Source organism: Ranitomeya imitator, chromosome 5 (genome assembly GCF_032444005.1).
Source record: "Ranitomeya imitator isolate aRanImi1 chromosome 5, aRanImi1.pri, whole genome shotgun sequence".
Classification (NCBI taxonomy): Eukaryota; Metazoa; Chordata; class Amphibia; order Anura; family Dendrobatidae; genus Ranitomeya; species Ranitomeya imitator.
This window is the reverse complement of record NC_091286.1, coordinates 418,921,777-418,945,808: the sequence shown is the minus strand read 5'-3', so window position 1 is coordinate 418,945,808 and position 24,032 is coordinate 418,921,777. Positions and strand designations below refer to the sequence as shown.

The following is a 24,032-nucleotide window of genomic DNA, read 5'->3' as shown; positions in this document are numbered from 1 at the left end:
TCCCAAAAATATTAACGGAGGAGGTTGGCCTACTGATGAAATAATACGTTTTCCAAAGACAGGCAGACCATTGAACACCAGAGCCCACAGACATGTCTGAGTATCGCACCCCTGTAAAGTGTGATCTCTATTTTATGTTTGAGTATATTGTAAGCTTTGATCTGCAGCACTCAACATTTGTGTGTAAACATTGTGATTCTTTACTTTAGGTGTAGAGAGACAGCGGCGGCAAGTGAGACCCACCATTGCCACCAGTACCCCATCGTCAGACACCAGTGGGAGCCCACAGTCCGGGACATCACGTAAGTTCACAATCATTTATTGCTTTTTTTTTTTAACATCACACGGGACATAACAGGGTAGCTGAAATATTTGAAGACATTACAGACGCAATAATGACCCAGCGGCCTACCACGCCTCCACCATCTGTTGCGACCATGCACCCTCGCACCCCTGTGAAGTGTGATATAAATTTTATGTTTCAGTATATTGTTAGCTTTGATCTGCATGTGTTTTTAAAGATTGCGTTTGTTAACTTTATGTGTAGAGAGACAGCGGCGGCAACAGGTACCTGCCATTGCCAGCAGCACCACAGCATCCACCACCAGCGGGAGCCCACAGTCCATGACATCACGTAAGTTAACAATCATAGATTACAGTTTTTCAACTGCATACGGGACATAAGAGGGTAGCGAAAATATTTGAATACATTACAGACGCAGTAATGACCCAGCGGCCTACCACGCCACCACCAGACAGCAGACGGCCTCGCACCCCTACACCACCCTCAACACCTCCCTTCCGACACTCCTCTTCCTCCCCTGGGTCGGCGGCATTCTCCCCAGAACATAACATACGTAAGTGACCAAAACAGCGAGCGCTTCCCAACGGCGTGTTCCATAGTTAACCAGATCTGTTATTATTTCCTTTAAGATGCTGCAGCAGTGGCCAGATCGCTGGGGTGGGAAATTAGCAGCTCTGGTTCTGGCAATGAGGAACCGGCGTCCCTTCTCCGTAAGTATCAAGATAATACGAGTGGTTTTCTGCTGGATGTCACAATAGACAACTAAAACTGTAAAATTTAATAAAATTTACATCGCCCTGTGGTGCCAGACCAAATAGAAATTTACAACACACAAAATTTGGTCCTGCCCCAGAGGTCGAGATGTATTTTCAGCGGAATCAACGTTGGTTCTCCAACCTCTTCTATCCACAGAACCGCCCACCGTAAGAGAGCTCCTGGCGAGACAATTGCGCCTGGAGCGGACAGCAGCGCTCCTGCAGCAGACAGCAGCGCTCCTCCAGACTCAAGTAGAGCAGCAGGGCGTGACGCTGCGACACCTCTTGGGCCGTGGAAGGAGATAATTTTTTTTTTTTGGGGTTTATGTTATATTTTGTTGTTTAATAATTTAAAACCAAGAAATTGTTACAAAAAAAACCAAAAATCTTCGCATTCTTTCTTTAATGTTTACCAAGCTATAAGGGTTAACAGCACCATTTTATAGGCATCACATTTAAAGTTATTTAGAGAGGTTTATATGACAGCAAAGCAAAAAAAAATATTTTTTTATACGGCGCGATCCTGCCAGGGTACAGCTCCAGAACCATTAAAGTACTGACAGTATTTTTCGCGACAGTCCCTTGCATCGTCTGCCTGTCTGCCAGATCCAAGTGCTTGAAGAGCTGTAAAATTATCCGGTTGTGTACGCCATTCCCCGGGCACAATATCTCCGGTTCTTGCGTCCACTGCATCAATAAACGAAGGAGGAGAATAGGAGCTCGTATCATGACGTCTCAGGAAATTATGGAGCACACAGCATGCCAAAACCACAAAGTCTATAGACGGCAGCTTCAAGTTGATAGCTGTGTGGAACACTCTAAACCGATTTGCCATAATCCCAAAGGCATTTTCAACCACACGACGGGCCCTCGACAACCGGTAATTAAAGATTCTGCGCTCCGGTGTGAGTGTTCTCTGTGCAAATGGCTTCAGCAAATGTGGATGAAGAGGGAAAGCTTCATCAGCGATGAAGACAAAATTTAGGTTTGCTTTTGTGTCTTCATTTAGTGGCAACAGCAGTTCATTGTTCCTCAAGCTTTCCCCAAATGAAGTGTGTTCAAAAACACCACCGTCGGAGACTCGACCATTCATGCCAACATCCACATCGACAAACTCATAGTTCGCATTGACAAGGGCCATGAGGATCACACTGAAATATCCTTTGTAGTTGAAAAAAAAGGATCCAGAGTTGGCTGGTTGCGTGATGCGCACATGCTTTCCATCTAATGCACCACCGCAGTTTGGAAACTGCCACAGCTCATCAAAATCGGAAGCAATCCTCTTCCAGTCATCCGCCGTCTTGGGAAACTGCAAGATGAGAAGGAAACATGTACAAATTAGGTCAAATATATTATGCACATACACTCTCATGTGGACATCCTACAGTGATTGAGGCGCAGTATGGATTAGTATAACAAAGTCAACAACCCTGAGTATGCAGGCAGCCATTTTTTCAGATGGCTTTGGTGACTCAGAGGGGGTGCTAAACAATATATCTAAATTATATAATCAATAAAATTACGTTGGGAGCAGCAAATAAAAGAAGGGTGGCGCAGGGTTGGAGCAGCACATATCAGAATGGAGACGCAAAATGGTAGCAGCACATGTCAGCCTGGAGGCGCAGGATCACAGCAGCACATGTCTGAATGGGGGCGCAGGATGGGAGCAGCACATGATAGGATGTAGAACATATACCAATAGAAATGCTCGCCATCAGGGCGTAGAACGGGTTCAATAGCTAGTATAATATATCGACATAACACAGCAGCCAAAAAAAATATAGTAGTACCTCCATATAATGCCTTAAGCTCTGCACAATGGCCTCGCATGTCTCCGGAATCACAACGCTCAGGAAAGGTCTGGAAACAGCGGCGGAAAACTGCAAATCCTGAAGAGACCTTCCTGTTGCCAGGAACCGCAGTGTCACCGCCAACCTTTCCTCCACGGGCACGGCTGCACGCATCGGCGTATCACGCCTTTGTATGAGTGGCGTAACAGCAGACAGTATTATTTTGAAGGATTCCTCGGACATCCGAAGGTAGTTTCGGAAATCATGAGGGTTATTGTCACGTAACTCTCTTATGAGACCCATGTGTGACAATGTGGATCTTTTCTGCAGCCAGCTCCGGGTCCACATGCGACGTTTTCGTTTAGGACGTCTCTCCTCTTGGAGACGTGCTGCCTCAAACACCAGGGCAACAGCAACAACAGAACTCTCATCGGAAGTGAGCATAGTTCCTAAAAAGAAAACAAACGTACAATAAATACACGTGCTTACAAAACAATGTTCTGACCATTGATCTAATAACTATATATGTTACTACTGGTATTAAATGGGGCAGTCAACCATCTCGATCTGTAAAAGGATTAATTAATTGGGCCACGCTACAGCTGTGTACCTGAGGTTCTCAGGCCTACCCTACTCAAAGGAACAATCGACCACACTCCAGCGTTTATCCCCGTTGAAGCGCAACATATGCTACGCTGTAGCGTTATACATACCTTTTGCGGTAAAAGTCTAGTAGTTAAAAGTCCAGGGAATCCAGCGAATTTAGGAGTTCTGTTTACAGCACGTGCTACAGAGAGAAATGAATAGCGCGCTCGAGAGCTCCGGTTTTATCCGCTGGGAACAATAGTCCTTTGTCGAATGAGCGCACAGTATTGTACCGCCCAATCAGCACACGGGAGGTGGAGAATTCAGCGCTCCTATGTAGCCAGCTCCTCCGCCCTTTACATCGTATACAATATCGTGCACACCTTTGTTACACCATGCGATCATGCCGCCACAGCGGGACACTAGACGATGAAAGAAAGTTTCAAACGATGTGCTACGACGTACGATTCACAGCGGGGTCCCTGATCGCAGGAGCGTGTCACACACTGCGATATCGTACCTATATCGCTCGAACGTCACAAATCGTGCCGTCGTAGCGATCAAAATTGCACTGTGTGACGGTACCCTTACCCTCGGGAAAATACAAAACTGGGGGCTAAAAAATAATTTTTTGGGGAAAGTTTGTGTTAGGGGTCGAGTTCCCGCTTCTGCACAAGGGGAATCTCGGGCCACCTCCGCTGCGGTCTCCCATTCTTGTCCAGCCGCAGTGGAGTCTGCTCAGCAAGGACGTCGGTCCCAGCGTCTTGCTCATTCTCACTCTGTTCTGAGAGTTACTGCTGCTTCTCCAGTCTCTGCTATTAAAGTCTGTGCTGGTCAGCAGCGAGCGGACTTCTCTGGGACTAAGTCCTTGTCTGCACGTACTGAGCATGCCCAGCGTAAGGTCTCCCGTTGGAGATCGAGGGTCATGTGCTCAGGCTCTGCAGCACATTCCATTGGTCCTCTTGGCAGGTCCTAGAAGGGCAAAAGTGCTGTGGCCGCTTCCTGTGCTGCTGCTATATAAACTGCGCATGACCGCACGGCCATGCGCTAGTATTGTCAAACAATTGCTAATGTGTGTATGTTGTGAGTGCAAGTCGTCCTTGGATACCCCTACCCTATAGTATGACTGTTCGCGGAAGGTGTATGGCTGCTACCTAGCGCCCGACTTATCCTACAGCACTAGTCACACATTATAGCGTCCAGTTGCTGTGACCACCAGTACGGCGCCGTGCACTTCCTCTGTGCTTTCCTTACCCAAGCCTGGGTGGTTAGTGGCGTTCGTCAGTGCGGCACTGCATGCTCTTCTGTTTCATTTCACACCCAGTTGCGGTGTTGCGCAAGCAAGGGTCTAATCGGACTTCAATCCCAGTTGGGGTTGAGTTCGCTGACTACTTGCTCGCGCTTTAGGTGCGGTACCGCGGTCCTGTGCCTTAACAGGATTGCTTCTTTCACGCTGGGTGAGGTTAACCCACGCGTGTATACTCTAGTGTACCGCCATATAGTCTGCTAATTGCTAGCAGCAGGTTTTCACCTGCACGGTGGACCCCGGACTGCGAACGCATCTATACCATCTGTCTTGGTGCGTTCCGCCAGTCCCAACAGTTTGTTTTCTTTATTTTCACGGCTCTGCGTTATAAACTGTAGTGAGACACTTGGGGGTTCAAACCTCTCACAACACATGTAGATGAGTTCCTTAGGGGGTCTACTTTTCAAAATGGTGTCACTTGTGGGGGGTTTCTACTGTTTAGGTACATTAGGGGCTCTGCAAAAGCAATGTGACGCCTGCAGACCATTCCATCTAAGTCTGCATTCCAAATGGCGCTCCTTCCCTTCCGAGCCCTCCCATGCATCCAAACGGTAGTTCCTCCCCACATGTGGGGTATCAGCGCACTCAGGACAAATTGGACAACAACTTTTGGGGTCCAATTTCTCCAGTTACCCTCGGGAAAATACATAACTGGGGGCTAAAATAATTTTTGTGGGAAAAATTTTTTGTTTTATTTTTACGGCTCTGCATTATAAACTTCTGTGAAGCCCTTGGTGGGTCAAAGCACTCACCACACATCTAGATAAGTTCCTTAGGGGGTCTACTTTCCAAAATGGTGTCACTTGTGGGGGGGTTTCAATGTTTAGGCACATCAGTGGCTCTCCAAATGCAACATGGCGTCCCATCTCAATTCCTGTCAATTTTACATTGAAAAGTCAAACGGCGCTCCTTCCCTTCCGAGCTCTCCCATTCGCCCAAACAGTGGTTTACCCCCACATATGGGGTATCAGCGTACTCAAGACAAATTGTACAACAATTTTTGGTGTCCAATTTCTTCTCTTACCCTTGGGAAAATAAAAAATTGGGGGTGAAAAGATAATTTTTGTGAAAAAATATGATTTTTTTATTTTTACGGTTCTGCATTATAAACTTGTGTGAAGCACTTGGTGGGTCAAAGTGCTCACCACACCTCTAGATAAGGTCCTTAGGGGGTCTACTTTCCAAAATGGTGTCACTTGTGGGGGTTCAATGTTTAGGCACATCAATGGCTCTCCAAACGCAACATGGCGTCCCATCTCAATTCCTGTCAATTTTGCATTGAAAAGTCAAACGGCGCTCCTTCCCTTCCGAGCTCTCCCATGTGCTCAAACAGTGGTTTACCCCCACATATGGGGTATCAGCGTACTCAGGACAAATTGTACAACAACTTTTGGGGTCCAATTTCTTCTCTTACCCTTGGGAAAGTAAAAAATTGGGGGCGATAATATAATTTTTGTGAAAAAATATGATTTTTTTATTTTTACGTTTCTGCATTATAAACTTCTGTAAAGCACTTGGTGGGTCAAAGTGCTCACCACACCTCTAGATAAGTTCCTTAGGGGGTCTACTTTCCAAAATGGTGTCACTTGTGGGGGGTTTCAATGTTTAGGCACATCAGTGGCTCTCCAAACGCAACATGGTGTCCCATCTCGATTCCAGTCAATTTTGCACTGAAAAGTCAAATGGCGCTCCTTCGCTTCCGAGCTCTGTCATGCGCCCAAACAGTGGTTTACCCCCACATATGGGGTATCGGTGCACTCAGGACAAATTGTACAACAACTTTTGGGGTCCATTTTCTCCTGTTACCCTTGGTAAAATCAAACAAATTGGAGCTGAAGTAAATTTTTTGTGAAAAAAAGTTAAATGTTCATTTTTATTTATTTTATTTAAACATTCCAAAAATTCCTGTGAAGCACCAAAAGGGTTAATAAACTTCTTGAATATGGTTTTGAGCACCTTGAGGGGTGCAGTTTTAGAATGGTGTCACACTTGGCTATTTTCTATCATATAGACCCCTCAAAATGACTTCAAATGAGATGTGTTCCCTAAAAAAATGGTGTTGTAAAAATGAGAAATTGCTGGTCAACTTTTAACCCTTATAGCTCCCTAACAAAAAAAAAATTTGGTTCCAAAATTGTGCTGATGTAAAGTAGACATGTGGGAAATGTTACTTATTAAGTGTTTTGTGTGACATATCTCTGTGATTTAATTGCATAAAAATTAAAATTTGGAAAATTGCAAAATTTTCAAAATTTTCGCCAAATTTCCATTTTTTTCACAAATAAACGCAGGTAATATCAAATAAGTTTTACCACTATCATGAAGTACAATATGTCATGAGAAAACAGTGTCAGAATCACCAGGATCCGTTGAAGCGTTCCAGAGTTATAACCTCATAAAGGGACAGTGGTCAGAATTGTAAAAATTGGCCTGGTCATTGACGTGCAAACCACCCTTGGGGGTAAAGGGGTTAAGCTTGATATTTTTATTGGACAATCACAACTTCTCTCCATCTCTAAAGCTTGGGTATGTGAAACATCTCTTTTTAGCTGATGAGGTCTGACTACCCTGTGCGTTCCTTAAGTCCTCTCTGACTTCAGACCAGATAAACTTTAATTAAGGCTACGTTCACACTAGCGTTCGGCTAGTGTGCGTCGTGCTAGCATCGGGCGACGCAGCGGCGACGCACGCGTCATGCGCCCCTATGTTTAACATGGGGGACGCATGCGTTTTTGCTTGTTGCATTTTCCGACACGTGCGTCTTTTTTGACGCTAGCGTCGGACCAAGAAAACGCAACAAGTTGCATTTTTCTTGCGTTCGATTTTCGTCAAAAAACGACGCACGCGTCGAAAAACGCAGCGCTTTTGCGTGCGTTTGCACGCGTTTTTCGGTGCGTTGTGCGTCGCGTCGCCGACGCAGCGGCGCACAACGCTAGTGTGAACGTAGCCTTAGATTTCTTTTACAATATACACCTCAGAGGCTGAGAAGGAACCAAAATGTGGATGAAATCCATAATTATAGAAAAATAGAGAAGTTTTGATGGTTGATTGCTGTTGGTGAATTTAACTAGAGGGAGGGAGGTATTCGACCTTGATGATCCTAGAGACTGAGACATAGTAGACAAGATATTGATCCAGCAACCAGCATTCAATTAATACATTGTGCCTGACTGTTGGTCTCTGGGTGATAGGCAAAAGAAAAAGACAACCTCATACTGATCTTATTATAGCATACCTTCCAGAATTTGCAAATGAATGAGTCAGAAGTAATATTTTCTGGAATAAATTGCAGACATGCAGTATGTTTGATTAATAACTTAAGGTTTGGGAATTAAGCAACTTGGACTAAGAGACAAAATGTCACTGTTAACTAAGTCTTTCCCCCACCAGCCAAATTACTGTAATTAAGCTATACTAAAGTCCGAGGAGAGATTAGTCCAAAGACTTCTAAGAAAAGGTAAATATTTAAGCACTCTGGTAAGACAGGTTCTGGCCATCTAGGACTGTACAGAGCACATATTTCCTACATTCCCAAATTATAGTTTGCCACCAAAAATTCCTGGCTACAAGTTGATGAGTATTATTAATTACAAGGTGACTGTTGAGAATTGATTTAGATTTTTCTAAGTACGTTCACCAAGCATTCTTTCCACACCTGACTAAAACCTGACTGGCGCATAGCAAATGTGGTGCCAATATTCAAAAAGGGCTCTAAAAGTGAACCTGGAAATTATAGGCCAGTAAGTCTAACCTCTATTGTTGGTAAAATATTTGAAGGGTTTCTGAGGGATGTTATTCTGGATTATCTCAATGAGAATAACTGTTTAACTCCATATCAGCATGGGTTTATGAGAAATCGCTCCTGTCAAACCAATCTAATCAGTTTTTATGAAGAGGTAAGCTATAGGCTGGACCACGGTGAGTCATTGGACGTGGTATATCTCGATTTTTCCAAAGCGTTTGATACCGTGCCGCACAAGAGGTTGGTACACAAAATGAGAATGCTTGGTCTGGGGGAAATTGTGTGTAAATGGGTTAGTAACTGGCTTAGTGATAGAAAGCAGAGGGTGGTTATAAATGGTATAGTCTCTAACTGGGTCGCTGTGACCAGTGGGGTACCGCAGGGGTCAGTATTGGGACCTGTTCTCTTCAACATATTCATTAATGATCTGGTAGAAGGTTTACACAGTAAAATATCGATATTTGCAGATGATACAAAACTATGTAAAGCAGTTAATACAAGAGAAGATAGTATTCTGCTACAGATGGATCTGGATAAGTTGGAAACTTGGGCTGAAAGGTGGCAGATGAGGTTTAACAATGATAAATGTAAGGTTGTACACATGGGAAGAAGGAATCAATATCACCATTACACACTGAACGGGAAACCACTGGGTAAATCTGACAGGGAGAAGGACTTGGGGATCCTAGTTAATGATAAACTTGCCTGGAGCAGCCAGTGCCAGGCAGCAGCTGCCAAGGCAAACAGGATCATGGGGTGCATTAAAAGAGGTCTGGATACACATGATGAGAGCATTATACTGCCTCTGTACAAATCCCTAGTTAGACCGCACATGGAGTACTGTATCCAGTTTTGGGCACCGGTGCTCAGGAAGATTATAATGGAACTAGAGAGAGTACAAAGGAGGGCAACAAAATTAATAAAGGGGATGGGAGAACTACAATACCCAGATAGATTAGCGAAATTAGGATTATTTAGTCTAGAAAAAAGACGACTGAGGGGCGATCTAATAACCATGTATAAGTATATAAGGGGACAATACAAATATCTCGCTGAGGATCTGTTTATACCAAGGAAGGTGACGGGCACAAGGGGGCATTCTTTGCGTCCGGAGGAGAGAAGGTTTTTCCACCAACATAGAAGAGGATTCTTTACTGTTAGGGCAGTGAGAATCTGGAATTGCTTGCCTGAGGAGGTGGTGATGGCGAACTCAGTCGAGGGGTTCAAGGGAGGCCTGGATGTCTTCCTGGAGCAGAACAATATTGTATCATACAATTATTAGGTTCTGTAGAAGGACTTAGATCTGGGGATTTATTATGATGGAATATAGGCTGAACTGGATGGACAAATGTCTTTATTCGGCCTTACTAACTATGTTACTATGTTACTATTTTGCACATTAAAGGTGCACTGAAAAGAAAAAAAATTGCATTAAATGAAGGGACTTATTTTGCGACAATCTCATCTATTAAGCTATTATTGCTAAGCCTCACTATCTCCATATAGGTATTTATGGGTCACATAAAGCTAGCAGTAATATGTTAGATCTAGTTTTTCATTTTCTTCATTTAGAGTAACAATGATTAGAGTAACAATGACTCATGTATTGGTATTGGGCGCTTGGAGTTTCCCAGTGCTCCTGATATCAGAACATTTTTCTGAAAACATGACAACAATAGAATGGAAAGACTTGTTCTACCAGCATAATCCACTGTCACATAACAGACAAAGGGTTGAGATGGTGAAATACTAGACACACTTAAGGTCACCTGCTGCTGTTATCGTGAAAGGTGACATTTATGGATGTATTATGGGATTTAGTAACAGTTTCTTGGTTTTTAAAGAAAATAACTATTGTTGAGGCATTTTTCCTTATTTTCAGTAACCTTTTAAATTTAGTTACATTCTCTTGTATTTCCTGGGGATTTTTTATATAGAAAATCTACTGTACATTAAAAATTTGAAAAAATGAGCATTAATTTCACTGGCGTGTATTTGTAGCCGTATTCTTTAACCCCTCTGTGACCTTAGACGTACTATCCCGTCGAGGTGCCCTGGGCTTATCTGACCCTGGACGGGATAGTACATCATAGCCGATCGGCCGCGCTCACGGGGGGAGCGCGGCCGATCGCGGCCGGGTGTCAGCTGCTTATCGCAGCTGACATCCGGCACTATGTGCCAGGAGCGGTCACGGACCGCCCCCGGCACATTAACCCCTGGCACACCGCGATCAAAGATGATCGCGATGTGCCGGCGGTGCAGGGAAGCACCGCGCAGGGAGGGGGCTCCCTGCGGGGTTCCCTGAGACCCCCGGAGCAACGCGATGTGATCGCGTTGCTGCGAGGGTCTCACCTCCCTCCCTGCTCCCTCCAGCCCCGGATCCAAGATGGCCGCGGATCCGGGTCCTGCAGGGAGGGAGGTGGCTTCACAGAGCCTGCTCAGAGCAGGCACTGTGAAGGCTGCAGTGCTGCATGTCAGATCAGTGATCTGACAGAGTGCTGTGCAAACTGTCAGATCACTGATCTGTGATGTCCCCCCCTGGGACAAAGTAAAAAAGTTAAAAAAAATTTTTCCAAATGTGTAAAAAAATAAAAAAAAAATATTCCAAAATAATGAAAAAAAAAAAAAATATTATTCCCATAAATACATTTCTTCATCTAAATAAAAAAAAAAAAACAATAAAAGTGCACATATTTAGTATCGCCGCGTCCGTAACGACCCGACCTATAAAACTGTCCCACTAGTTAACCCCTTCAGTAAACACCGTAAGAAAAAAAAAAAAAAACGAGGCAAAAAACAACGCTTTATTATCATACCGCCGAACAAAAAGTGGAATAACACGCGATCAAAAGGACAGATATAAATAACCATCGTACCACTGAAAGCGTCATATTGTCCCGCAAAAAACGAGCCACCATACAGCATCATCAGCAAAAAAATAAAAAAGTTATAGTCCTGAGAATAAAGCGATGCAAAAATAATTATTTTTTCTGTAAAATAGTTTTTATCGTATAAAAGCGCCAAACCATAAAAAAATGATATAAATGAGGTATCGCTGTAATCGTACTGACCCGAAGAATAAAACTGATTTATCAATTTTACCAAACGCGGAACGGTATAAACGCCTCCCCCAATAGAAATTCATGAATAGCTGGTTTTTGGTCATTCTTCCTCACAAAAATCGGAATAAAAAGCGATCAAAAAATGTCACGTGCCCGAATATGTTTTCAATAAAACGTCAACTCGTCCCGCAAAAAACAAGACCTCACATGACTCTGTGGAAAAAAATATGGAAAAATTATAGCTCTCAAAATGTGGTATTGCAAAAAATATTTTTTGCAATAAAAAGGGTCTTTCAGTGTGTGACGGCTGCCAATCATAAAAATCCGCTAAAAAACTTGCTATAAAAGTAAATCAAACCCCCCTTCATCACCCCCTTAGTTAGGGAAAAATAAAAAAAATGTATTTATTTCCATTTTCCCATTAGGGCTAGGGTTAGGGTTAGGGCTAGGGCTAGGGTTAGGGTTAGGGCTAGGGTTAGGGCTAGGGTTAGGGCTAGGGTTAGGGCTAGGGTTAGGGTTAGGGCTAGGGTTAGGGCTAGGGTTAGGGCTAGGGTTAGGGTTAGGACTAGGGTTAGGGCTAGGGTTGGGTTAGGGCTAGGGTTAGGGTTGGGGCTACAGTTAGGGTTGGGGCTAAAGTTAGGGTTAGGGTTTAGATTACATTTACAGTTGGGAATAGGGTTGGGATTAGGGTTAGGGGTGTGTCAGGGTTAGAGGTGTGGTTAGGGTTACCGTTGGAATTAGGGTTAGGGGTGTGTTTAGATTAGGGTTTCAGTTATAATTGGGGGGTTTCCACTGTTTCGGCACATCAGGGGCTCTCCAAACACGACATGGCGTCCGATCTCAATTCCAGCCAATTCTGCGTTGAAAAAGTAAAACAGTGCTCCTTCCCTTCCGAGCTCTCCTGTGGCCAAACAGGGGTTTACCCTCACATATGGGGTATCAGCGTACTCAGGACAAATTGGACAACAACTTTTGTGGACCAATTTCTCCTGTTACCCTTGGAAAAATACAAAACTGGGGGCTAAAAAATAATTTTTGTGGGAAAACAAAAAGATTTTTTATTTTCACGGCTCTGCGTTATAAACTGTAGTGAAACACTTGGGGGTTCAAAGTTCTCACAACACATCTAGATAAGTTCATTGAGGGGTCTAGTTTCCAATATGGGGTCACTTGTGGGGGGTTTCTACTGTTTAGGTACATTAGGGGCTCTGCAAACGCAATGTGACGCCTGCAGTCCAATCCATCTAAGTCTGCATTCCAAATGATGCTCCTTCCCTTCCGAGCCCTCCCATGCGCCCAAACGGTGGTTCCCCCCCACATATCGGGTATCAGCGTACTCAGGACAAATTGGACAACAACATTTAGGGTCCAATTTCTCCTGCTAACCTTGGAAAAATACAAAACTGGGGGCTAAAATATAATTTTTGTGGAAAAAAAAATATTTTTTATTTGCACGACTCTGCGTTATAAACTGTAGTGAAATATTTGGGGGTTCAAAGCTCTCACAACACATCAAGATGAGTTCCTTAGGGGGTCTACTTTCCAAAATGGTGTCACTTGTGGGGGGTTTCTACTGTTTAGGTACATTAGGGGCTCTGCAAACGCAATGTGACGCCTGCAGACCATTCCATCTAAGTCTGCATTCCAAATGGCGCTCCTTTTCTTCCGAGCCCTCCCATGCGCCCAAACGGTGGTTCCCCCCCACATATGGGGTATCAGCGTACTCAGGACAAATTGGACAACAACTTTTGGGGTCCAATTTCTCCTGTTACCCTAGGGAAAATACAAAACTGGGGGCTAAAATATAATTTTTGTGGGAAAAAATTTTGTTTTATTTTTATGGCTCTGCATTATAAACTTCTGTGAAGCCCTTGGTGGGTCAAAGTGCTCACCACACATCCAGATTAGTTCCTTAGGGGGTCTACTTTCCAAAATGTGTCACTTGTGGGGGGTTTCAATGTTTAGGCACATCAGTGGCTCTCCAAACGCAACATGGCGTCCCATCTCAATTTCTGTCAATTTTGCATTGAAAAGTCAAACGGCGCTCCTTCCCTTCCGAGCTCTCCCATGCGCCCAAACAGTGGTTTACTGCCACATATGGGGTATCAGCGTACTCAGGACAAATTGGACAACAACTTTTGAGGTCCAATTTCTTCTCTTACCCTTGGAAAAATAAAAAATTGGGGGCAAAAATATAATTTTTGTGAAAAAATATGATATTTTATTTTTACGGTTCTGCATTATAAACTTCTGTGAAGCACTTGGTGGGTCAAAGTGCTCACCACACATCCAGATAAGTTCCTTAGGGGGTCTACTTGCCCAAATGGTGTCACTTGTGGGGGGTTTCAATGTTTAGGCACATCAGTGGCTCTCCAAACGCAACATGGCGTCCCATCTCAATTCCTGTCAATTTTGCATTTAAAAGTCAAACGGCGCTCATTCCCTTCCGAGCTCTCCCATGCGCCCAAACAGTGGTTTACTGCCACATATGGGGTATCAGCGTACTTAGGACAAATTGGACAACAACTTTTGGGGTCCATTTTCTCCTGTTACCCTTGGTAAAATAAAACAAATTGGAGCTGAAGTAAATTTTTTGTGTAAAAAAGTTAAATGTTCATTTTTATTTAAACATTCCAAAAATTCCTATTAAACACCTGAAGGGTTAATAAACTTCTTGAATGTGGTTTTGAGCACCTTGAGGGGCGCAGTTTTTAGAATGGTGTCACACTTGGGCATTTTCTATCATATAGACCCCTCAAAATGACTTCAAATGAGACGTGGTCCCTAAAAAAAAATGGTGTTGTAAAAATGAGAAATTGCTGGTCAACTTTTAACCCTTATAACTCCCTAACAAAAAAAAAAATTGGTTCCAAAATTATGCTGATGTAAAGGAGACATGTGGGAAATGTTACTTATTAAGTATTTTGTGTGACATATCTCTGTGATTCAATTGCATAAAAATTCAAAGTTTGAAAATTGCAAAATTTTCAAAATTTTTGCCAAATTTCCGTTTTTTTCACAAATAAACGCAGGTACTATCAAAGAAATTTTACCACTATCATGAAGTACAATATGTCACGAGAAAACAATGTCAGAATCACCAGGATCCGTTGAAGCGTTTCGGAGTTATAACCTCATAAAGGGACAGTGGTCAGAATTGTAAAAATTGGCCTGGTCATTGACGTGCAAACCACCCTTGGGGGTAAAGGGGTTAATACACACTCAACTATTTTTTATATAATGTAAACTTTATATGTAGAGATGAGCGAATTTGATTGGGTCAGGGCTTATCCGGCAAGCTATAGCACTTACCGAATAAACTGCAGAGGGAACCCGGATACCTGGATCGCTCTGGCTGTTCAGCTGTTCAGCTCCGCAGCTGCATGTGTCTGTGTGATAGTCACAACACGTGCATGGAGAGCCCAACAAACAGAATTTCCATGCATGTGTCATGACTGATCACGCCGAACAGCTGATCAGCCAGAGTGATCCAGGAAACCGGGTTCCCTCTGCAGCTTATTCGGTAAGTGCTATACCTTGCCAAATAAGCCCTGTCTCGATCAAATTCGCTCATCTCTATATGCAGGGGTGAACCTAGCCTCTCTGCTGCCTGAGGCGAATGGCAAAATGTCCCCCCCCCCCTGTAGTAAAATCAGTACAAATAAATCTGGTTTACTCTTTACTAGCCTAACCTGACGCACATGGAAAATACATACACTTTTAAATAGGAATATATTTTAAACATCGATCTTTACACTTCTTCAGGGACTAAATGCCGCCTGAGGTGAAGTGATCAACTTGCTTCATTTTAAGTGTGCCGTTGGCCGGGGAACAGTGCTTTCTGTAGCGCTTCTTCCCCGGCAGGCGTCCGTGTCGTCCAGATGCAGCACACAGTTGCCACACGTATTACACACACGGATACGAATCTCCAGTACTGTTTTTTCCAGTACCGGAAATATCAGGATGTGTGAAACCAGCCTAAAGCCACATTCACACGTTCAGAATTTGGTCAGTATTTTACCTCAGTATTTGTAAGCCAAATCGGGAGTGGGTGAGAGATCCAGAAGTCGTGACTTGTTTCTTTATACTTTTTATCTGATTGTTACTCTCCTGGTTTTGGCTTACAAATACTGAGGTAACATACTGAACATGTGAACGTGGCCTGATAGCGTGTTTCTGTTACTTCTGACTTCCTGCAAACAGCTGGAGCCGGACCGTACCGCGACACCCATCTGACCCGTAACGGACTGGGACCGCCCCTGGGTAAGTATAATATAACCTTTATTTCTCATCTTTCAGGTTACATCGCGGCTTATCTACAGCATTACAGAATGCATTACAGAATGCTGTAGATTAGAGTTGAGCGACCTTGACCTTTTTAGAGTCGAGCCGGGTTTCGCGAAACCCGACTATCTCAAAAGTCGGGTCGAGTGAAATCGGCCGATTATGACGTAAAGTCGGGATCGACCGAAACACGAAACCCAATGCAAGTCAATGGGGCAGCATAGTCGGCAGTGAGTGGGGGCCAGGAAAACACCTAGAGTGCCCATTTTAATGTCAAAACCATCCATTCTTCTTAATGAAGCTTGTCAAGTGTAATTTACCTTATAATAATTGGAAGGCATTTGAAATTGGGGGTCATTTGGCTAAAGTTGTGGTGGGTAGGGCTGGTTCAAGTAATTAGTGGGCCCAGGAAATCTGGACCACGTCACGGCAGTGGAGCAGGGAGAGGTAAGTATTTCAACTTTGCAAGTGCTGTGAACCTGAGCAAGCAGGGGGGGCCCACTCGTTGGCATTGGCACTGGCACAGGGCCCCTCAAAGTACAGCGGTGTGTTTGCACGGCGGGGGTGCCTCCCACCGGCAGCAACACTTTTGCGTACCATGAGAGGCCCTTTTGCCAGTGACGTCGCCAACTAGTATTCCTCCCCCCACCTGATGAAGGAACCTGCACTTTCATCTGCACCTGCAGGGGGCATTCTTTGCGTCTGGAGGAGAGAAGGTTTTTCCACCAACATAGAAGAGGATTCTTTACTGTTAGGGCAGTGAGAATCTGGAATTGCTTGCCTGAGGAGGTGGTGATGGCGAACTCAGTCGAGGGGTTCAAGAGAGGCCTGGATGTCTTCCTGGAGCAGAACAATATTGTATCATACAATTATGTTCTGTAGAAGGACGTAGATCTGGGGATTTATTATGATGGAATATAGGCTGAACTGGATGGACAAATGTCTTTTTTCGGCCTTACTAACTATGTTACTATGTTACTATGTTACCTTCCTGTTTGTCCCCGTGTAAGGTGGTATGGTATGCGGGAAGGGGGACCTGACTTTCAGCAGGGTCACAATCTTGCAGTGTAGCGTGCATGGGAAATGTTGCGTTATGGGTCAATGTACCAGCAGACTCATCTATCACTGGCTGGGCAATGGGCAGGATGAGGAGGAAACACAGATATAGGCCCAAAGAATAAAGTGGGCTAAATGCAGTTCAAAATTGGTAACACAGGACTAATCAGGGGGCATTGCAGTGGAGGACAACTGGAATGAGAGGCTGACACAGAGAGTAGGCCCAAATCAGGGGGGCGGACACCAGGGCACTGCACTGATCCCGGATCGATCTCACTTAGGGGTGATGTATTTAAATTTATCTTCATTTAGTATCGCTCTATATAAGCTTATGATAGTACTGTGATGTTGTACGATGTGATTAAGACTATGGTCTATTATATTGTGACTGGTGAGCATTTCAGTCTTGTATGACATTGTGTTTTGCCCCATATTGGATTAGACGATCCTATTTAGTTGCACTAGTATGATATACTTAATTGTTACTATAGATCAGCAGTAAGTGTCCTGGTGCCTTGCACGCACTATTTGTTTTTAATTATGTTGGATGGCTCTGTTGTCATCACTGTCCCCTTGCCCTACACTTGACAATAAAGCAATTTTAATTAAGACATAAAGTTATCGCTCTGGATTTATTTCCTTTTTCTCCCGTTCTGTATATGTTTATGATAACTGTCTGAATCCATTTGGGGAGAGTTAGGTCTACTGGGAATTTCTGTATATATATATTATTTTTGTTATTTACTATCTGCTACAAACCTCCCAGATGCTAGTTTATAGACACTATCTGCCCTTGGTTACCCCTATTCTGGTCCAAATCAGTAAGTAGTCGAAATGCAGTTCAAAATTGGCAACAGTAGTAAACAGGCGGCACAGCTTTGTTCAGTGGAGGAGAACAGCAAGGAGTGGCAGACACCGATAGTAGGCCCCAACCCAACTAGTAGGCCAAATGCAGTCTAACATTAACAACTACTTAACGAGCGCCTGAAAACGGAATTTCAGGACAGGAAACCAGGAGAACAGCAAGGAGCGGCAGACACCGATAGTAGGCCCCAAACCAACTAGTACGCCAAATGCAGTTGTTCCGTTTAACCACAATTTAATGAGAGCCTGAAGATAGAAGTTCAGGAAAGGCAACCTGGAGAACACCTTGGAGTGGAACACACCATCTCTCTACACCCCATACCCAATTTGTAGGTCTAATGCAGCGTAGTTTCCAACAACTACTAAACGAGAGCATGATGATCGAAGCATTGGCGAGGAAACCTGGGGAACACCTTGGAGTGGAACACACCATCTCTCTACAGTGGAACACACCATCTCTCTACACCCCATACCCAATTTGTAGGCCTAATGCAGCGTAGTTTCCAACAACTACTAAACGAGAGCCGGAAGATCGAAGCAATGGAGAGGAAACCTGGGGAACACCTTGGAGTGTAACACACCATCTCTCTACACCCCATACCCAATTTGTAGGCCTAATGCAGCGTAGTTTCCAACAACTACTAAACGAGAGCCGGAAGATCGAAGCTCAGGAAAGGCAACCTGGGGAACACCTTGGAGTGTAACAAACCCTCTCTCTACACCACGGAAGGGCTGATTCTTAGGAAGGAAGGCTGTCGGAAAGAAGCAGGGCGCGTCCGAGGGTGATTATATTCTTATTAGGTATATACTCACCCTCGGACGCGCCCTGCTTCTTTATTTGTAATGAATGTTTATTTGCAATGTGGTTTTGACTTACTCTATTTTTTTGGTAAATAATGATTTTATTACTTTCATTGTTTTGCATCTTCTTGGCAATAATATAAAGAAGACGCGACAGGACAACACTCGGTGGATGCCATATCTGTGTTTAAAATTGAAAAAACCTTTCAGTTAACTACTTGCAGGAGAAAGTTATTGTAGCTGGTGGCCATTTTTAGTACTGTACCAGATTTTTGTTGTATGTGTTTGTTTTTAATGTTAAAATGTCTGCATTTGATATCTCTCCAGTATTTTCTTTTTTATAAGCAAAATACTTATTTTTATATTTTCTGATGTTGGTTCCAGGGGTACACGGGCAGCAGTGGTGTGGTCAGTGGAGGCCTAGTGGAAGGAGTGACCGCAGACAGGCATCGAAGGCCTAAAATAATAACACATGGCTGTAGGCAATTTTAAATGGGTTCCAGGGGTACACGGGCAGCAGTGGTGTGGTCAGTGGAGGCCTAGTGGAAGGAGTCACCGCAGACAGGCATCGAAGGCCTAAAATAATAACACATGGCTGTAGGCAATTTTAAATTGGTTACAGGGGTACACGGGCAGCAGTGGTGTGGTCAGTGGAGGCCTAGTGGAAGGAGTGACCGCAGACAGGCATCGAAGGCCTAAAATAATAACACATGGCTGTAGGCAATTTTAAATTGGTTCCAGGGGTACACGGGCAGCAGTGGTGTGGTCAGTGGAGGCCTAGTGGAAGGAGTGACCGCAGACAGGCATCGAAGGCCTAAAATAATAACACATGGCTGTAGGCAATTTTAAATTGGTTCCAGGGGTACACGGGCAGCAGTGGTGTGGTCAGTGGAGGCCTAGTGGAAGGAGTGACCGCAGACAGGCATCGAAGGCATAAAATAATAACACATGGCTGTAGGCAATTTTAAATTGGTTACAGGGGTACACGGGCAGCAGTGGTGTGGTCAGTGGAGGTCTAGTGGAAGGAGTGACCACAGACAGGCATCGAAGGCCTAACATAACAAAAATGTCAATACAATGGTATTGTCAGTGGCAGGCATTGAAGGATGTCAGCGCATAGACTAAACATTGGTGGAGCTGTGAGATAATTTTGCAAGTGGTAGAGCACTGTTTGAGCTGGGGTGGGGGGAAACTGTCTTGTGGCCGGCGGTACAGGCCCAGGGCCCCTCATATTACAACGGTGTGTCTGACGTTGGGTGCGCACCACCACCGCCAGAGACACTTTATTGTACTAGGAGGGACCCAGTGGCAGTGCCGTCGACCAAAAGCGGGCTCACCCACCTCTTCAGACAAACTGCACTCTCACGGGTGCTGTCGCCAAGTGTCGATACCACGGCCCCGTGTGGGGAGTTTGGCCATTTAGTGAGTTGTAAACATGTCGTATGCTGGACAATCAGGTGCAGAAAATTACGAGATTGGAAAAGGCATTCAGAATAGTCCACAGGCAAGACCTTTTCATAGGAAAGCTAGGTGTCAGCCGGGCAAGGTGGGGCAAAAGATTTCGAAATCCAGTTGTGGTTCATTTTAATGAAGGTTAGATCATCTACATTTTGGGTAGCCAGACGAGTCCTTTTTTCTGTTAGTATTGAACCTGCAGCACTGAATACTCTTTCTGATAGGACACTAGCTGCCGGGCAAGCAAGCTCCTGCAATGCATATTCTGCCAATTCTGGCCAGGTGTCTAATTTTGATGCCCAGTAATCAAATGGGAATGACGGTTGAGGGAGAACATCGATAAGGGATGAAAAATAGTTTGTAACCATACTGGACAAATGTTGTCTCCTGTCACTTTGAATTGATGCTGCAGTACCTGTCCTGTCTGCGGTCATAGCAAAATCACTCCACAACCTGGTCAGAAAACCCCTCTGGCCAACGCCACTTCTGATTTCTGCCCCTCTAACTCCTCTGGTCTGCTGGCCCCTGCAGCTCGTGTGAGAACGATCACGGGCGCTGTGTGCAGGGAATGCCAGAAGCAAACGGTCAACAAGAGTTGATTGTTTGGTTGCTAATATTAGTTCCAAGTTCTCATGTGGCATTATATTTTGCAATTTGCCTTTATAGCGAGGATCAAGGAGGCAGGCCAACCAGTAATCGTCATCATTCATCATTTTAGTTATGCGTGTGTCCCTTTTGAGGATACGTAAGGCATAATCCGCCATGTGGGCCAAAGTTCCAGTTCTCAAATCTGCGGTTGTGCTTGGTTGAGGGGCAGTTTCAGGCAAATCCACGTCACTTGTGTCCCTCCAAAAACCAGAACCCGGCCTTGCCGCGCCACCAATTTCCAGTGGCCCCGGAAAAGCTTCCTCATTAAAAATATAATCATCCCCATCATCCTCCTCGTCCTCCTCCTCCTCTTCGCCTGCTACCTCGTCCTGTACACTGCCCTGGCCAGACAATGGCTGACTGTCATCAAGGCTTTCCTCTTCCTCAGCTGCAGACGCCTGATCCTTTATGTGCGTCAAACTTTGCATCAGCAGACGCATTAGGGGGATGCTCATGCTTATTATGGCGTTGTCTGCACTAACCAGCCGTGTGCATTCCTCAAAACACTGAAGCACTTGGCACATGTCTTGAATCTTCGACCACTGCACACCTGACAACTCCATGTCTGCCATCCTACTGCCTGCCCGTGTATGTGTATCCTCCCACAAAAACATAACAGCCCGCCTCTGTTCACACAGTCTCTGAAGCATGTGCAGTGTTGAGTTCCACCTTGTTGCAACGTCTATGATTAGGCGATGCTGGGAAAGGTTCAAAGAACACTGATAGGTCTGCATACGGCTGGAGTGTACGGGCAAACGGCGGATATGTGAGCAAAGTCCACGCACTTTGAGGAGCAGGTCGGATAACCCCGGATAACTTTTCAGGAAGCACTGCACCACCAGGTTTAAGGTGTGAGCCAGGCAAGGAATGTGTTTCAGTTGGGAAAGGGAGATGGCAGCCATGAAATTCCTTCCGTTATCACTCACTACCTTGCCTGCCTCAAGATCTACAGTGCCCAGCCACGACTGCGTTTCTTTCTGCAAGAACTCGGACAGAACTTCCGCGGTGTGTCTGTTGTCGCCCAAACACTTCATAGTTAATACAGCCTGCTGACGTTTGCCAGTAGCTGCCCCATAATGGGAGACCTGGTGTGCAACAGTGGCAGCTGTGGATGGAGTGGTTGTGCGACTGCGGTCTGTGGACGAGCTCTCGCTTCTGCAGGAGGACGAAGAGGAGGAGGAGGGGGTGCGAACGGCTACAGCCAATTGTTTCCTAGACCGTGGGCTAGGCAGAACTGTCCCAAACTTGCTGTCCCCTGTGGACCCTGCATCCACCACATTTACCCAGTGTGCCGTGATGGACACGTAACGTCCCTGGCCATGCCTACTGGTCCATGCATCTGTTGTCAGGTGCACCTTTGTGCTCACAGATTGCCTGAGTGCATGGACGATGCGCTCTTTAACATGCTGGTGGAGGGCTGGGATGGCTTTTCTGGAAAAAAAGTGTCGACTGGGTAGCTCGTAGCGTGGTACAGCGTAGTCCATCAGGGCTTTGAAAGCTTCGCTTTCAACTAACCGGTAGGGCATCATCTCTAACGAGATTAGTCTAGCTATGTGTGCGTTCAAACCCTGTGTACGCGGATGCGAGGCTAAGTACTTCCTTTTTCTAACCATAGTCTCATGTAGGGTGAGCTGGACTGGAGAGCTGGAGATCGTGGAACTAGCGGGGGTGCCGGTGGACATGGCAGACTGAGAGACGGTGGGAGATGGTATTGTTGCCACCGGTGCCCTAGATGCAGTGTTTCCTACTACGAAACTGGTGATTCCCTGACCCTGACTGCTTTGGCCTGGCAAAGAAACCTGCACAGATACTGCAGGTGGTGCGGAAAATGGTGGCCCTACACTGCCGGAAGGGATGTTGCATTGCTGACTAGCTTCATTGGCCGAGGGTGCTACAACCTTAAGGGACGTTTGGTAGTTAGTCCAGGCTTGCAAATGCATGGTGGTTAAATGTCTATGCATGCAACTTGTATTGAGACTTTTCAGATTCTGTCCTCTGCTTAAGGTAGTTGAACATTTTTGACAGATGACTTTGGGCTGATCAATTGGATGTTGTTTAAAAAAATGCCAGACTGCACTCTTTCTAGCATCGGATACCTTTTCAGGCATTGCAGACTGAGCTTTAACCGGATGGCCACGCTGTCCTCCAACAGGTTTTGGCTTTGCCACGCGTTTTGGGCAAGATACGGGCCCGGCAGATGGAACCTGTTGCGATGTTGATGCCTGCTGCGGCCCCTCCTCCTCCGCTTCAGAACTGCTGCTGCCTGCACCCTGTTCCCCCAATGGCTGCCAATCGGGGTCAAGAACTGGGTCATCTATTACCTCTTCTTGTAGCTCGTGTGCAACTTCGTCTGTGTCACCGTGTCGGTCGGTGGTATAGCGTTCGTGATGGGGCAACATAGTCTCATCAGGGTCTGATTCTTGATCAGCACCCTGCGAGGGCAATGTTGTGGTCTGAGTCAAAGGACCAGCATAGTAGTCTGGCTGTGGCTGTGCATCAGTGCACTCCATGTCAGATTCAACTTGTAATGGGCATGGACTGTTAACTGCTTCACTTTCTAAGCCAGGGACGGTATGTGTAAAGAGCTCCATGGAGTAACCCGTTGTGTCGCCTGCTGCATTCTTCTCTGTTGTTGTTTTTGCTGAAGAGGACAAGGAAGCGACTTGTCTCTGACCGTGAACATCCACTAACGACGCGCTGCTTTGACATTTACCAGTTTCACGAGAGGAGGCAAAAGAGCTAGAGGCTGAGTCAGCAAGATAAGCCAAAACTTGCTCTTGCTGCTCCGGCTTTAAAAGCGGTTTTCCTACTCCCAGAAAAGGGAGCGTTCGAGGCCTTGTGTAGCCAGACGACGAACCTGGCTCCACAGCTCCAGACTTAGGTGCAATATTTTTTTTCCCACGACCAGCTGATGCTCCACCACTACCACTACCCTCATTACCAGCTGACAATGAACGCCCCCGGCCACGACCTCTTCCACCATACTTCCTCATTGTTTTAAAAACGTAAACAAACTAACGGTATTTGTTGCTGTCACACAAATTACACGGTGAGCTATAACTTCAGTATGATTTAGCTACCCCTTTACAGGTGAGTGAGACCACAACGAAAATCAGGCACAATGTTACACACTCTGTTGTTGGTGGCAACAAATGAGAGAGATGCCACACACGCAGGACTGTCACTGAAGCACAAATGTAAATATTAATCTCCCACTGATTTGATTTTTTTTTTTTTTTAAGGGAGACTTTAGGAAAAAAAAAAATAGAATAAAATGATTTTTTGAGGAAGAATTTAGAAACCAAATAAAATAAAATGATTTTTTCAGGGAGAATTTAGAAAACAAATAAAACAAAAAAAGGCTTTCTATGGCCCACTTA

At 45.0% G+C, this 24,032-nt stretch overlaps 1 protein-coding gene across 1 annotated transcript; it reads right to left on the bottom strand.

Moving 5' to 3' along the window:
* Positions 1 to 1,437: 1,437 nt before the first annotated feature.
* On the bottom strand, positions 1,438 to 3,230 carry LOC138680783 (uncharacterized). Its single transcript, XM_069768039.1, has 2 exons — positions 2,850 to 3,230; positions 1,438 to 2,368 (listed from the first exon to the last, which is right to left on the bottom strand). Exons 1-2 carry the CDS (start codon positions 3,195 to 3,197, stop codon positions 1,568 to 1,570), a joined length of 1,149 nt encoding a protein of 382 aa, XP_069624140.1. The 5' UTR covers positions 3,198 to 3,230; the 3' UTR covers positions 1,438 to 1,567.
* Between the last annotated feature and the right edge of the window lie 20,802 nt (positions 3,231 to 24,032).